The 13222-nt window shown below is 52.8% G+C and overlaps 2 protein-coding genes across 2 annotated transcripts in view; both read left to right on the top strand.

The window, feature by feature from the left end:
* Positions 1 to 5650, top strand: part of VWA3A (von Willebrand factor A domain containing 3A) — a 64797-nt gene extending 59147 nt beyond the window's left edge. The window contains exons 29-35 of the mRNA XM_081819872.1: positions 136 to 280; positions 1000 to 1144; positions 1561 to 1712; positions 2441 to 2564; positions 4267 to 4364; positions 4551 to 4645; positions 4910 to 5650. Of these exons, the coding sequence (XP_081675998.1) occupies positions 136 to 280; positions 1000 to 1144; positions 1561 to 1712; positions 2441 to 2564; positions 4267 to 4364; positions 4551 to 4602 (716 nt within the window). The 3' untranslated portion in view covers positions 4603 to 4645; positions 4910 to 5650. The remainder of the gene's footprint in view (positions 1 to 135; positions 281 to 999; positions 1145 to 1560; positions 1713 to 2440; positions 2565 to 4266; positions 4365 to 4550; positions 4646 to 4909) is intronic.
* Positions 5651 to 8779: 3129 nt separating this feature from the next.
* SDR42E2 (short chain dehydrogenase/reductase family 42E, member 2) overlaps positions 8780 to 13222 on the top strand; it is a 21250-nt gene continuing 16807 nt past the window's right edge. Inside the window, exons 1-3 of the mRNA XM_081819871.1 lie at positions 8780 to 8847; positions 10891 to 11724; positions 12202 to 12297. Of these exons, the coding sequence (XP_081675997.1) occupies positions 10927 to 11724; positions 12202 to 12297 (894 nt within the window). The 5' untranslated portion in view covers positions 8780 to 8847; positions 10891 to 10926. The remainder of the gene's footprint in view (positions 8848 to 10890; positions 11725 to 12201; positions 12298 to 13222) is intronic.

Below are 13222 nucleotides of genomic sequence, written 5' to 3'. Positions count from 1 at the left end.
GTGATCAGTCAGGCAACAGGTGTATTTGGCAGACCTTGTATTTGACCGCTGCTGTGAGAAAGACCACCCTGCGGGGGTGGAGAGGGAGCGACCCCTCACACCTTCCCTGCCTCTGCCCCCACCACTTCGGAGCAGGGAGCCGCCGACTCTTTGGCACCATTTTGGAGAGCAGAGTGTGCATCCTGGTGGACACGTCGGGATCCATGGGCCCCTACCTGCAGCAGGTGAAGACGGAGCTGATTCTGCTGATTTGGGAGCAGCTGCGGAAGCACTGCGACAGGTGAGAGGCAGGGGCACGAGTGGGTGGGGGGCAGGACGATTAAAGGGGCAGTTTGTGGGGCTTCCCTCTTCACCGTTCCCGAGGCCTGGAGGCAGAGCTTATTTGAGCAGTAAAGAAGTAAAGCAGCCTTTAGAAATCCACCTTGGGCCCAGGGACCATTGCAAGCAGAGCAAAGGAATCACCAGGTGGCCTTGAATTGTGGATTTCAGCTCAACTTGATTTTTTAAGAAGGGGGGCGGTTCGGGGTTGTTTGTTTTCTCTACCCAGAGAGGTGGATGCTAGGAGACAGCAGGAGACTCTCCTAGGCTGGGACTCATTCTTGCCTTCTTATTAATAAGAGTAAAATTTATTGAGCACTTTCCACTTGCCAAGCACTTTATGTGCATGATTTCGTTCAGTCCTCACAGCGCCCCCACGAGGTATTGCCGTTATTATCCCCATTTTTCAGAAAAGGAGATTAGGACTTAGAGAGGCTAAGTAATTTGCCAGAGATCACATACCCTGTAAGCAGCCAAGGTGGGATGTTAATCTATTTCGGTCTGCATCTGGAATCTTCGGTGTGTACCTTCTCCTTCTCCCCGAGGGGCCCCGGGGCTCACTGTAGGGGCTTGACTCTGCTAGACATGAACAGTCCTCACGGGGGTTGCTTCAGCCAGCCTTCTTCTAGCCACTCCCTTTCACCTCCTCTCTGCCCCCCACCTATTCTCCCCCATCCCCAGCTTCAGCCTGCTCAGCTTTGCGGAGGACCTGCGACTGTGGCGGGACACTCTGGTGGAGACCACGGATGCGGCATGCCACGAGGCCATGCAGTGGGTGACCCAGCTGTGCGCTCAGGGGAGCACCTCCATCCTGCAAGCATTACAGGCAAGTTCTTTACCACTGAGCCCACCCCCATCCGCCAAACAGAAATACCCTCACCCCCTATACGGATACTTTCAAATTACAAAGAGCCTTTTAGATTTACTAAGTGTTACTTTATTTCGTCTTCCCAACAACCCAGTAAGAAAGGGATTCTTGTTCTCACTTTATAGATGAAGACACAGAGGCTCAGAGAGGTTAAGTGACTCACTGGGGTTAACCAGCCAGGAAGTGGGCTGTGCTCTTTCTCCTAAACCTTGGCAGCCTCCTTGGTCCATGGTAGGCTGGAGGGGGGGAGCGTCTCTCTTAACGGACAAGTCAGGGGAATCCAATCAGACACATTTTCCTTGGGGACAACAGGCAGTTTGGTTTCTCGGTGAGCGCCTGTCCCCGAGCCAGACGACCTGCTCGTGCTCTTTCAGAAAGCCTTCAGTTTTCACGATGTAGAAGGATTGTACCTCCTGACCGACGGGAAGCCAGATACAAGCTGCAGCCTCATTCTGAGTGAAGTCCAAAGACTCACGGAGAAAAGCAATGTGAAAATGCACACCATTTCCCTGAACGGCTCAGGCAGGTGGGCAAGAAGGAGCCAGCTCCAAGCTGTGTTCCTCTCCCCGGGCTGCATGTGTGAGGGCCAAGGCCTGAGCAACTCGCGCAGTCCAGGGCCTCCCCGTAGACCCTGATCTTGCCTGGGCCCTGATCCGTAAGTGAGAAATGAGAAGGGCCTGGGCAGGTGTTACGCAGAGTGAAAGCCCTCTCTCGACCTCCCAGAACCCGCTCTCCTGTCTCCAGTCTGGAAACCAATGGCACGTGCGGTATTGTCCCTCCTGATCTTTCTCAGGAGCCCACTGGTGAATGTTGAGGGGAAAGGAGCTTAAAGTAGCATTGTCATGGTTATTTTTATAAATCATCACCGTAGAGGAACATGTGTTAGACCAGAGAGATTCTGCTCCTTCGGAAAAAGACTTTAACGTTATTGGCAAAACTGTGATGACTTGGGTACATATTTGTCTAAACCACGAGCTCCATAAAGGTCACACCCGTGTCCCTGCCAGGCCTAACACATAGGAGCAGGCACTGGCTAGATTAAGGACGGTGTGCTGGCTGTGTGTTTTCACGTTCACTGCCCATAAACTGACAGGGGCTGGGCCTGTGATGCCCACATGGTCTCAAGAACACGGAGCCTCCTGGCCCGAGGGCCACTGCCCCAGAGACTTGAGCTCCCCATGGGCTGGGGGTGTGCAGGCAACTTGCCTGGCCAGTCAGCGGGCCTGGCCCCAGCACCTCTGTTCTCTGGACTAGGGCGGCGGCTGACTTCCTGAGAAACCTGGCCACCCTCACAGGGGGCCGCTATCACTGCCCCGTTGATGAGGACACACTCCTCAAAATCCACGGCCTGCTGACCAAGGGCTTCGTGGACGAAAGGGTAGGTTTGTGGAGCGACGGAGCCAAGTCTGCTCAAATGTCTCGATATAATGTCCACAGAGGTGGGGTTTTATTTTCCCCCTCTAACTGGAAAGATCTCTGCTTCTCTTGGAGACTAGAAAGTATTGGCTAGAAGGGGTTCTGTTTCCCTGATGCTCTTCCTCTAGGCCGGCTCCTCAGGATGGGAAAGAGGCAGAGCATGGACATGTTGTTTAATAATAGAATAGTTCAGGGGCGCCTGAGTGGCTCAGGCGGTTGGGCTGACTCTTGATTCTGGCTCACGTCATGATCTCAGGGTCATCAGATCAAGCCCTCAATTGGGCTTTGTGCTCTGCGTGGAGTGTGCTTAATATTCTCTCCCTCTCCATCTTCCTTCCCCTCTGCCCCTCCCCGCTCACACACACACTCTTCGCCCTCTAAAATAAATAAATAAATAAAATCTTAAAAAAAATAATAGAACAGTTCACATTCATTGAGCCCTCACTTTGTGCAGGTCCATTGCTCTATATAGACTACCCCTTTCAATCCTCTCAACCATTACTATACCCATTAAACAGATGAATAAATAGGCTCAGCAAGGGATAGGAATACACCTAAGGACATAGCAAATGGTAAAGCGAGAGCCCGGATACCCACGCTGTTAACCTCTTTGTTTTGAGTCCTGCATATTTCTGTCTCCCTGTGTTCAATTCATTGAAACACAGATATTCAAATGATCTAAGTAGTAAATCTAATAAAGTCACAGGTTCCGTCACCCACACGAGATAAGAGGAGAATACCAACCATCCTCTTCTGATCTGACCGAAAAGTTATGCACATGTTTAAACCTTTTAGGAACACAGTGCTGTCAATTTTAGCATTTTCAAGGCAACAAATTATCAAGTAAGATGAACAACAAGAACTCCAGATTTCTTTTTGGAAGTTAAAGTACATATCACAGGACATGGAATAATTTTTGAAGTCAAACGCTTTGCATGACTCCTTTGTTCAAGTACCTCTTCTAGGGACAAATATTACAAATAGTTCAGAGAACAGAACAAGTTAAAGTAATAAATATTCACCCATGTCCTTATAACTTAGGAAAACACACTTGACAATATTGCGAGGGTCCTCGGTTCAATGCCTCGACAAATCAGAGTCTTTGAATAGTTTCTGGATGCAGAATGGGATCATTCTGCTCCTGCTGCCAAGGACAGAGGCAGCTTCTTCTCTTTCTTACATTCTCTCGCTGATTGTGAGAATTTGTGTTTTTAATGCTAGCCTCTGGAATTCTACTGGTTGACATAACAAAGAAAGCATGTCTGTGAAGTTTGGTTTTACTAGAAGCAATAGGGAAAGGGCAGAACAAATTTCACCAAGTAATAGGGAGATAAGGAGCAGGTACCGCTTCTGTTCTGCTGGGAAGAGAGGGGCCGCCGACTTCAGTGAAGTTCGGTGAGCATCTCAGTTTGCCTCTGCCCACTCGCTCCTGACACGGACCCTCAGACACCTTATGTCAAAGTGTCCCATTTGCAGAATGACTGCCTTGGCAAGTGGTGAGCTCTTTGTCCCTGGAGATAGGCAAACCAAGTCCCACAGATTTCCTGCATTGGGTGGGAGACCGCATTTGATAAACTCTAAAATTTTTCTGCTGAGATTTTGGATTTGCAGTTGCATCCAGTCATTTAATGGATGTAACTTCACGTTCATTTCTTCTTTCCGAGGATCCCCTGTTGCCACTGTTTGAAGGAGATGATTTAAGGAAATTGGCCCAGGAGATCACCAAGGCCAGAAGCTTCCTCTGGAAGGCCCAGTCCTTCAGGTATGCCCTTCGAGCAGCCCCTCCCACCTGCCTCGCGGCTCCAGCCCACCCAGACCCTGGGCCTCAAGACCGGGTCCACCCTGGTCATGGCAGCCTTCCTCCAAGAGCTCCAACCCTGCTTCTCCCGACCAGGCCCAGAAAGCTGGGCATCAAGGGGACCACCTTACTTCATCTCCTGTCTACTAGGTCCCAACTCCAGAAGAAAAACAACACAGAACCAAATGTTACTCCTTTTTAGACAAGTGTTCTCAGGTGAGAGGAGGAGACAGACTCTCCCTCTTGTAAGTATCCACCAAGGGCCAGACATTATGCTCTGTTTCATGGACAGCAGTAACTATGGGGAGGGACCAGAAATGATTCCTCTAATACAAATAATCACTCACTGAGCACACTTTGACCCTGGGAAAGCTGTAACCCAGAGTTCATCCCCAGGAAACACGATCCCAGGCGCCAGGGCTCCCTGGAAGCTGTGGGAGGGAAGGCTCTGCCCTCCTGGGTCCACCCTAATGTTCCTGCCCTGTCCCCCAACACGCCCTACCCTCCAGCCACAAAATTGTCACTCACTGGGAAGCTCTGCACCAAGCCCTGCCTGGAACCCCCTGCTTAGTACCCTCTGCCTGGTGACTCCTGCTCATCCATCAAGGCACATCTCAAACGGTATCAACTCCACTGTGAAGATGTTCCTGAGACCCATCAAGAGCTGGGAGCCTCCAGCCTTCCTTCCATTGCATCCTGGCCAAACATCCCTTTTCATAGCAGTGACACTTAGCCCTTATTATGCCAGCACTCCATGCCATGCTTCCTTGCTTCCTGCCAACTCTTCTTGACTGTGAGCTCCCCCAGGATGAGGCTGGTGTCCTAACCATCTCTAGGTCCCCAGAACCTGCCACAGGGCAGACGTAGTAAACTGTGAGCATCCAGCTTAGTTGTGGGAGACCAGCCCTAGAAACCAGCCAGAGGGTGTTGTTTCTACCCTGATCGCCTCACTCTGTGCTTCCCACCACCCTGGTCCATGGGGGTGATGCAGATTTACCATCAGCCCATCGGAGAAGAAACAAGTGGGGCTTACCACCTGTCCCCCTACCTGTTCAATCAAACTGAATTGAAGTCTGCTCTGGAGCCAAGTCCAGAGAGAGTGGTCTGTTCAAGCAGGTGCAAATCAGGCTGGGTCCACTGGGCCCAGCCCTACCGTGTACATATGAGATGAATATGTCATGTATTATGTGGCCTGCAGTCACTTCCTGAAATGAGAAATTGCTTGTATTTAATTAAATAGGATCAAAATGGCTTTTAAGCTGAAGTGATGATTGGTTTGTCTGTGTGTGTGTGTAAGTTTTTGGTGATATAAAACTTTATTAAAAGATTCATAAGCAGGGGCACCTGGGTGTCTCAGTTGGTTAAGCATCTGCCTTTGGCTCAGGTCATGATGCCAGAGTCCTGGGATCAAGCCCCACAGGGAGCCTGCTTCTCTCTCTCCTCCCTGCTCATGCTCTCTTTCACTATCTCTCTTTATCTCTCTCAAATAAATAAATAAAATCTTAAAAAAAAGATAAAAAAGATTCATATGCATAAAATATGAAGAACTCCAAAAGTTCTTCATATAAGAAATAAGATAAATATATTTATAAGGAAAAGATAAGAAATAAATAATAAGATAATAAGAAAAAGATAAATATCCTAATTCTTTTAAATGGACAAAACACTCAAACAGGTACAAATGGACAATAGGTATATGAAAAGGTGCTCAACAGCCTTACCCATCAGCGACATGCAGATTCAAGCCACAATGATATACCATGGCATGCCCAGCATGGCACAAAGTAAAAAGACTGACAATATCAAGATATGGAGCAACTAGAACTCTCATGCGCTGCTGATGGGGGGGGGGTGTAAATTGTTTCAACCACTTTGTAAAACTGTGTGACAGCTTTTGCTGAAGGAAAAGGTATGCCTCCTCTATGACCCAGCAATTCCACTCCAAGACAAAGAGGTGCATATGTTCCGTAAGAGACATATAGGAGAATGTTTATAGCAGCTTTATTCATCAGAGCTAAAAACTGGAAACAACCTAGATAGTCCACCAATGATAGAATGGACAAATACATTGTGATACATTTGTATAGTCTGATACATTTGTGAGACATTTGTACTGTGTACATTTCTACACTGTCAATTTAAAAAAATGAGCTACAACTACATTCAACAAGATGCCTTAATCTTAGGAACAATGTCAGGCTAAAGAGTACATAGTGTGTAATTCCATTTATATCACGTTCAAAACTCTTGTTGGCAATAGAAGTCAGAACAGTGGTTACCCTGGTAAAGGGCATACTGAGGACATCTGGGGTGCTGGAAATGTTCTAGATCTTCATCTAGGAAGTAAAAATTCGTCAATTGTTAAAAAACAAATAAACAAACAAACCACAGTTCCCTGAGGCTTGACAAGCCCCGGCTTTGGCCAGGCTCCGTGCTGGGCCCAGGGAAGCAGCAGGGACCACAGCCCCTGCTCAGCAGATCTCGGTCTGGTCACTGCCTTGGGTAGCTGCCCTTCCGCGTCACCTCCACAGACAGAGAAAATGGCCTCTGGTGTTTGTATTGCTTTGCTGGTGTTGTCATGAAGTACCACACACCGAGTGGCTAAAACAACACAAATGGATTGTCTTCAGTTGAGGAGGCTGGAAGTCTCAGATCAAGGTCCCGCCAGTGCCCCGCTCTCTTCGAAGGCGCTCGGGAGGATCTGTGACAGGCCTCCCTCCTGGTTCCTTGTAGTTCCTTGGCTTGTGGCAGCGTAACTCTGATCTTCGCATGATGCTCTCCCTGCGTGCACGTCTGTGTCCAAATTTCCCACTTCCATAAGGACACTGGTCGTATTGGACTAGGCCCTGCTCTCTATCACCTTATCTTTAATGACTGCAATATCTGCAATGACTCTATCTCCAAGATCACACTCGGAGGTACTGGGGGTGAGGACTGCAACATGTGAATGGGGGGGAGGGGCAGGTACACAATTCAACTTATGACTATGGTGTTGGAAACTAGGCCCTTAGCAGGACGACAGCAGCTGCAGGACTGGGGGGGATATGAGTCCCGAGGCCCAGCTGGTGGGAGAGGAGGGGCCGGTCTCTGGGAATGGAGTGACGGACGTGGTCTAGACATGGTTTGGGAAGTGATGAAGCACAGGACCTGGGTTTGAATCCCAACCTCTCCTATAATGATAACACCTGCCATGGGCTGAGCACTGACTGGACAGGCACCATACTCTTCGCATATAACCACGTCCCAGCTGTAAAGCACATGCCATTTCCGACTTTCGGATGAGGACGTGGAGCCTCGTAGCTGCCCAGAAACACACAGCAAGAAAGTGGCAAAGCCAAGATATACAGCCAGGGCTGACCCCCATGGCCTTTTCCCAGCACACTCCAAGGCTCTTTTCATCTCTCTGAACCTGCTTCCCCGCCTCTAAAACTGGGCCAAAACGGAGGCGTGAGGATTCAGCAAGATACCTTACCACCAGACACATAGCATGTACTGGCTAAGAGTTTCTTTTCTCTTCCCCACACCCACCTATGCTCACGGAGGAGGCTCCAAAGGGTGAAGCCTTTCCAGTAGCCTCTTCAGACCGAAGTGACCAGGCCTCGCTCAGAGTCCGTCCTCAGAGCGCTACTACAGCAGACCAGCTGTGGGCCGCTTGCCTGGCCCTCTGCCGCGGCTTCTCCAGGGAAGGTGTGATCCAGCGGGGCCCCAGCGCAAGGGGGCCCCGCAAGGGAGAGGCCAGCACTGAAGAAGCCCCCATTAAACGTGGGATGACCGCATCAGAGCACGGATGAACCCAGAGATGGGCGGGAGAATACAAGAAAGGAAGAAGACAGATTGGTGCACGGGAGGCAAGAAAGATACATGGAATGAACCGGATGCATGGAAGGCTGGATGGATAGGTGGAAAGACAGAAGGACGGATGGATGAAGAGACGAACGGATGAACCTACACACAAAATATGTGGGGAAATGGATGAATAGGCAAAGAGGTGGATGGAAAAATAGGTGGGGTGATGAATAGGTGGCCGAGGAAGAGGGGCGGGAAGGCAGGAAGCGGCAGGCTGCCCAGAGAGGAACGTGTGGGGGAACAGACGGATGGGGAAGGGGGTGAAGAAGTTTCTTGGAGTTCGAGGACCACTGTGCGGCAGGATAGGCCCAGCCCGCAGGGGCTTTGCGTCCTCTCCCCACCCGCAGCTAGACCCATTGCACCCCCTCCCTGTTCCACCGGCCTAAGTTTCCCCACTGTGAGAGCCTGCGGCCGCCGCCCCAAACAACGCTGGGGCTCGGGAGGGGCGGGCACCCGGCGGGCGCGGGGGCGGGCGCGGGGCGGGCGCGGGGGCGGTCCCGGTGCCCAGCCCGGCCCCGCCCCGGGAGGCGGCCGCCTGGCAGCGCGGAGACCGTGGGCGCAGCGCCGCCGGGAGCACGCAGCGCCGCGGGAGCCCGGCTCGGTGAGCGCAGCGGGGGTTGCAGGGGGCTGCGGGGGCTCCGTGGGCAGGGGGCGCGCTGGGGGGGTGCCGCGGGAGCCCCGCTCGGTGAGCGCAGCGGGGGTTGCAGGGGGCTGCGGGGGCTCCGTGGGCAGGGGGCGCGCTGGGGGGCTGCCCAGAGGACACGCCCGGAGCTGCCGGGGCCGAGGCTGCTCTCAGTCGGGGGCACCCTCTCCTGCCCGTCCCGGTGAGGCGTTGCGGCCGGGGTGGGTCCCTGACGCCCGTCCCCCAGTTTCTTTCACCAAATCCTACTTTGGGTCCCCAGTGATCTGGATCCAGGCCGACCCATTTATTGAGATCCCATCAAAGTTCGCGAATGTTCTCTGAGCTCAGTTTCCAGCTCTGGGTGATGGGAACAGTAGCCTCTCATGCTCAGGACTGCCAGAGTTCAGTGCCGCGGCGGCTGGGGTCAGCCCGGTGCTCAGCCGCGGCGCTCCCAGATGCAGAAGAGCTCTTAGTGGATTCATGCAGTCAGCTGCTACTCAGCACCTGCTCGGCCCAGCGCTGGTCCAGGTGCTGGGGGCACCGCAGTGAACAAGGCCCTCCTGGAGCACGTTTTCCGGTGCTTTGCCAAGGGCTCTGGCATCTGGTCTTTCATGACCACCCCCTGAGGTAGACGGAACACCAGGGTTATTTGGGTCCATTTTACAGCTGTGGATACCGAGGTGCAGGGAGGTTTTAAGGATTTTGCCTAAGGGCACACCCAGTCTTCATCACAAAAAGAAGCATCCCCATAGACTAGCAAGATGGTTCTGGTCCCAGAGACCAGTCCCCAGAACAGAGTCCTGGGTAGAGAAGGGCTCCACTGTGGGGCTGCATCCTTTCCCCTCCCTACAGAGGAATTAGACTCATCCCCTGTGATGACTCGGATTTGGGGTGTCTCCCCACTGTTAAACCCGTGAGTGCCAGTGTTTGTGCGGGGTGTGACTGGGTCCCTCACCTGGAACTTTGGAGTACAGGGCAGTGACAATGGAGACCGAAAGATACAGTCCCTATAGCTGTCAGGGTCCCTGCCCCATGACACCACCAGCAACAACAACCACGGGGCTCATCACTCAGTCACTCAGTGCCCATTCTTTTCTACAGCCAGTAGACATCATGCAGGGCAGAGACACCATCTCTGTATCCGCAGGGCCTGGCAAACGGCTGGCCCACCAGTCCTGGTTGCTGCCATGATTAATGATGATAATGATGAGGATCTGACCCCTGGTGCACGCCTTGTCCTCAGGTGGAGCAGGAGGTGGGGAGGGATGAAGATGGTGACAGTGACTGACAGCCTGGCTCGTTTGAAGTCTGGAGTGAGGAGAGCAGGACCCGCGGTCCTGGACCCCAGGGTTCACGCACCTGACCCTGAAGCCAGCAGAGGGCTTGGACAGACCTGTACTGCCAGCCACCTGCACGGGGTGGGGGGTGGGGGGTGGGGGGGGCGGGCGGGAGAACCAGAGGCAGCAGGTGTCGGGGTAGAGGCGGTGCGGCACTCGGAATCGCGTGCGGGTTTCCAAGCCTTTTGGATCCCATGTGGATTCCTCCTCCTCATCTCCTCCCTCTATTTCTCCTTCTCTCCTCCTCGTCCTCCTCTCCCTCCTCTTCCTTCTACCTCTTTCTCCAGGAAGCCCTCCCCATCTTCCCAGTCAGAAAGCAGTCACCTCCCAGTCTGGTGGGGTTCCCCTGGGCCTGATTTGATCTGTCTTCCTCTGGTACTACACGGGAACTGGGATTTTAAGGAACTGGTAGAGAAATCAGGAATGCTTGGTATAAACCTCAGCTATGCAGTGTGACTTTGGGCCTCGGTATCCAAAGCTGTAAAACCCAAGGCCTGACTGCCTTTGTCTCTGACTCTCTCCGAGGGAGGCAGCAGCTACCTTGAAAGTTCTCAAAATTCTGCAAGGGACAGGTTCACCGGGAAGTCAGAGCATCTCTAACCCTCACTAGGAATTCCCCTTAGTCTGATAATCCACATGACTTGAGACAACTCTAGAATGTTCTTTCTTTTGTTTTTCTCTACAGGTGGACAGATCCTCGGTCTGCATGGATCAGTAGAGGATGAAGGCCAACCCAGCAGGCTCCTCCTCAGAGGCCTGCAGAGCTGCAGGCCAGGGCGAGAAGAGCTGCCCTGTCTGCCAGGCTTGGGGAGGAGTCTCAGGCCTGGGGTCTGAGTCAGGGATTGGCCCCGGGCTGGGTGCAATTTCAGGACATGGACCAGGGCCTACTACAGTTCTGGGGCCGGGGCTGGGGCTTGGTGCTGTGTCCAGACCTGGGCCAGGGCCCGGTGTGGTTCTAGAACCTGGACCAGGGCCTGGTGCTGGGTCCAGACCTAGGCCGGGGCCCGGTGTGTTTCTAGAACCTGGACCAGGGCCTGTTGCTGCTTCAGGACCTGGACCAGGGCCTGGTGCTGTGTCTGGACATAGGCCAGGGCCTGGTGCTGCTTCAGGACCTGGACCAGGGCCTGGTGCTGTGTCTGGACATAGGCCAGGGTCTGGTGCTGCTTCAGGACCTGGGCCGGGTCTGGGGCCTGGGCCAGGAGCTGGGTCAGTCCCTGGGCCGGTACCTAGGCCAGGAGCTGCAGCATTACCTGGGCCAGGGCTAGAGCCTAGGCCCAGACGGGGGTCTGGAACTGGGCCCAAACTCAGCGAGCCAGAGACAGCTTCCACATCAGCACCACGGCAGAAGACTCAGGCCACACACAGGCAGGCCCCTCGGCAGAAGGTTCTGGTGACTGGAGGAGGAGGCTATCTGGGCTTTAGCCTGGGTTCCAGCCTGGCCAAGAGTGGCAGCTCTGTCCTACTGCTCGACCTCCGCAGACCGCAGTGGGAGCTGTCCCCAGGGACCGAGTTCATCCAGGTGCAGTGATGAGCGTTTTGGGGGGCGCTGGTGGTGAAGGTGTGGGGACCAGCCCAGGCTGGCGGTGGAGGCATGGGGACAGCGTCTGATGTGAAACCAGTGAAGAGCACAGGCTCTTGGAGTGGGACTATTTAAGCTTTGACCCCTTCCCCGCCGGGCAGCCATGGCCACAAGGCTCCACATCTCTGAGCTTCCGTGTCCTCATCCAGGGAAGAAGACTTCTTATGGGGAGTCACAGCGCGCGTAAAAACAGCAAGCACAGCCCCTGCGACTTAGCTTGATAAATGGGGCCGGTGGTGGTGATGAAGCCAAAGAGGCCCTGTAGAATCATATAGTAGCTCTTGCCCCACAGCTTCTCCTACAGGTGCTTGGCCAGGGTGGGGTCAGAGGCCCAGCTCTGGGACCTGGCAAGGTGCACTGTTGGTATCTCTGCCTCGGACCCGAACCTTCTGTCCCCATCTGCCTTCTCTGTTTCAGGCGGATGTCCGTGATGAAGAAGCCCTGTATCGTGCCTTCGAAGGGGTGGACTGTGTCTTCCACGTGGCGTCCTATGGAATGTCCAGTGCTGAGAAGGTGAGCCCCCCACATACAACACCTGGAGTTAGAGCAGGTTCAGGTCCTGGTTCTGCCCACACACCCTCCTTTGTGCCGTGTATTCATTATCGCCCTTCACCTAATCCAGGAAGGATTTACATGATACCCGGTCTGCATTTTGCATCCATGGGACCAAATGCCAGTTCTGCTGCTTTCTAGCTTTGGGACCTAGAGCGAGTTAACTTAACCTCTCTGAGCCTCTGTTTCCTCGTTTGTGCTAGTATTCACGTCAGGACCTCCTCAGTGTGTGGGTACCTGTCAAAACATACGGATACCCTTGGGCTCCGAAATCACACTGTGCCTGTATTTGCAGCATTGTTCATAATAACAAAACACAGGAAGTAACGTCAGTTACTATGCCCATCAGTTAAGGACTACTTAAATTGTAAGGTATCCATTGAAATTCTACACAGCCATTCAAAAGAATGAAGTAAGTCAGTATGTGCTGATAATAGAATAATTTCCATGGTGCAAAAACAGTGTTTGATATCCTCCTGTTTGTAAAAAAAAAAAAGCAGCAGCAGCAGCAGCTAGGATAAATATTTATGTGCTCACACATGCGTATGTGCTGATATCAATAAGTATAGATTATGGGGGCGCCTGGGTGGCTCAGTCATTAAGCGTCTGCCTTCGGCTCAGGTCATGATCCCAGGGTCGTGGGATCGAGCCCCGCATCGGACTCCCTGCTCAGCGGGAAGCCTGCTTCTCCCTCTCCCACTCCCCCTGCTTCTGTTCCCTCTCTCGCTGTGTCTCTCTGTCAAATAAAAAAATAAAAAAAAATAAGTATAGGTTATGTCTAGAAATACACGGACTGTAACAATAACGGTGGTTGCCTCTGTGGGGGGGTGGGAGGGAAGGCAGGAATCAGGAGTGGGAAGGAAATTTTCTTTTTCCCGTACACCCT

Source organism: Leptonychotes weddellii, chromosome 5 (genome assembly GCF_054177405.1).
Source record: "Leptonychotes weddellii isolate Sample4059 chromosome 5, ASM5417740v2, whole genome shotgun sequence".
Classification (NCBI taxonomy): Eukaryota; Metazoa; Chordata; class Mammalia; order Carnivora; family Phocidae; genus Leptonychotes; species Leptonychotes weddellii.
Note: the sequence above shows the minus strand (reverse complement) of the source record. Positions and strands in the feature narration are given on the sequence as shown.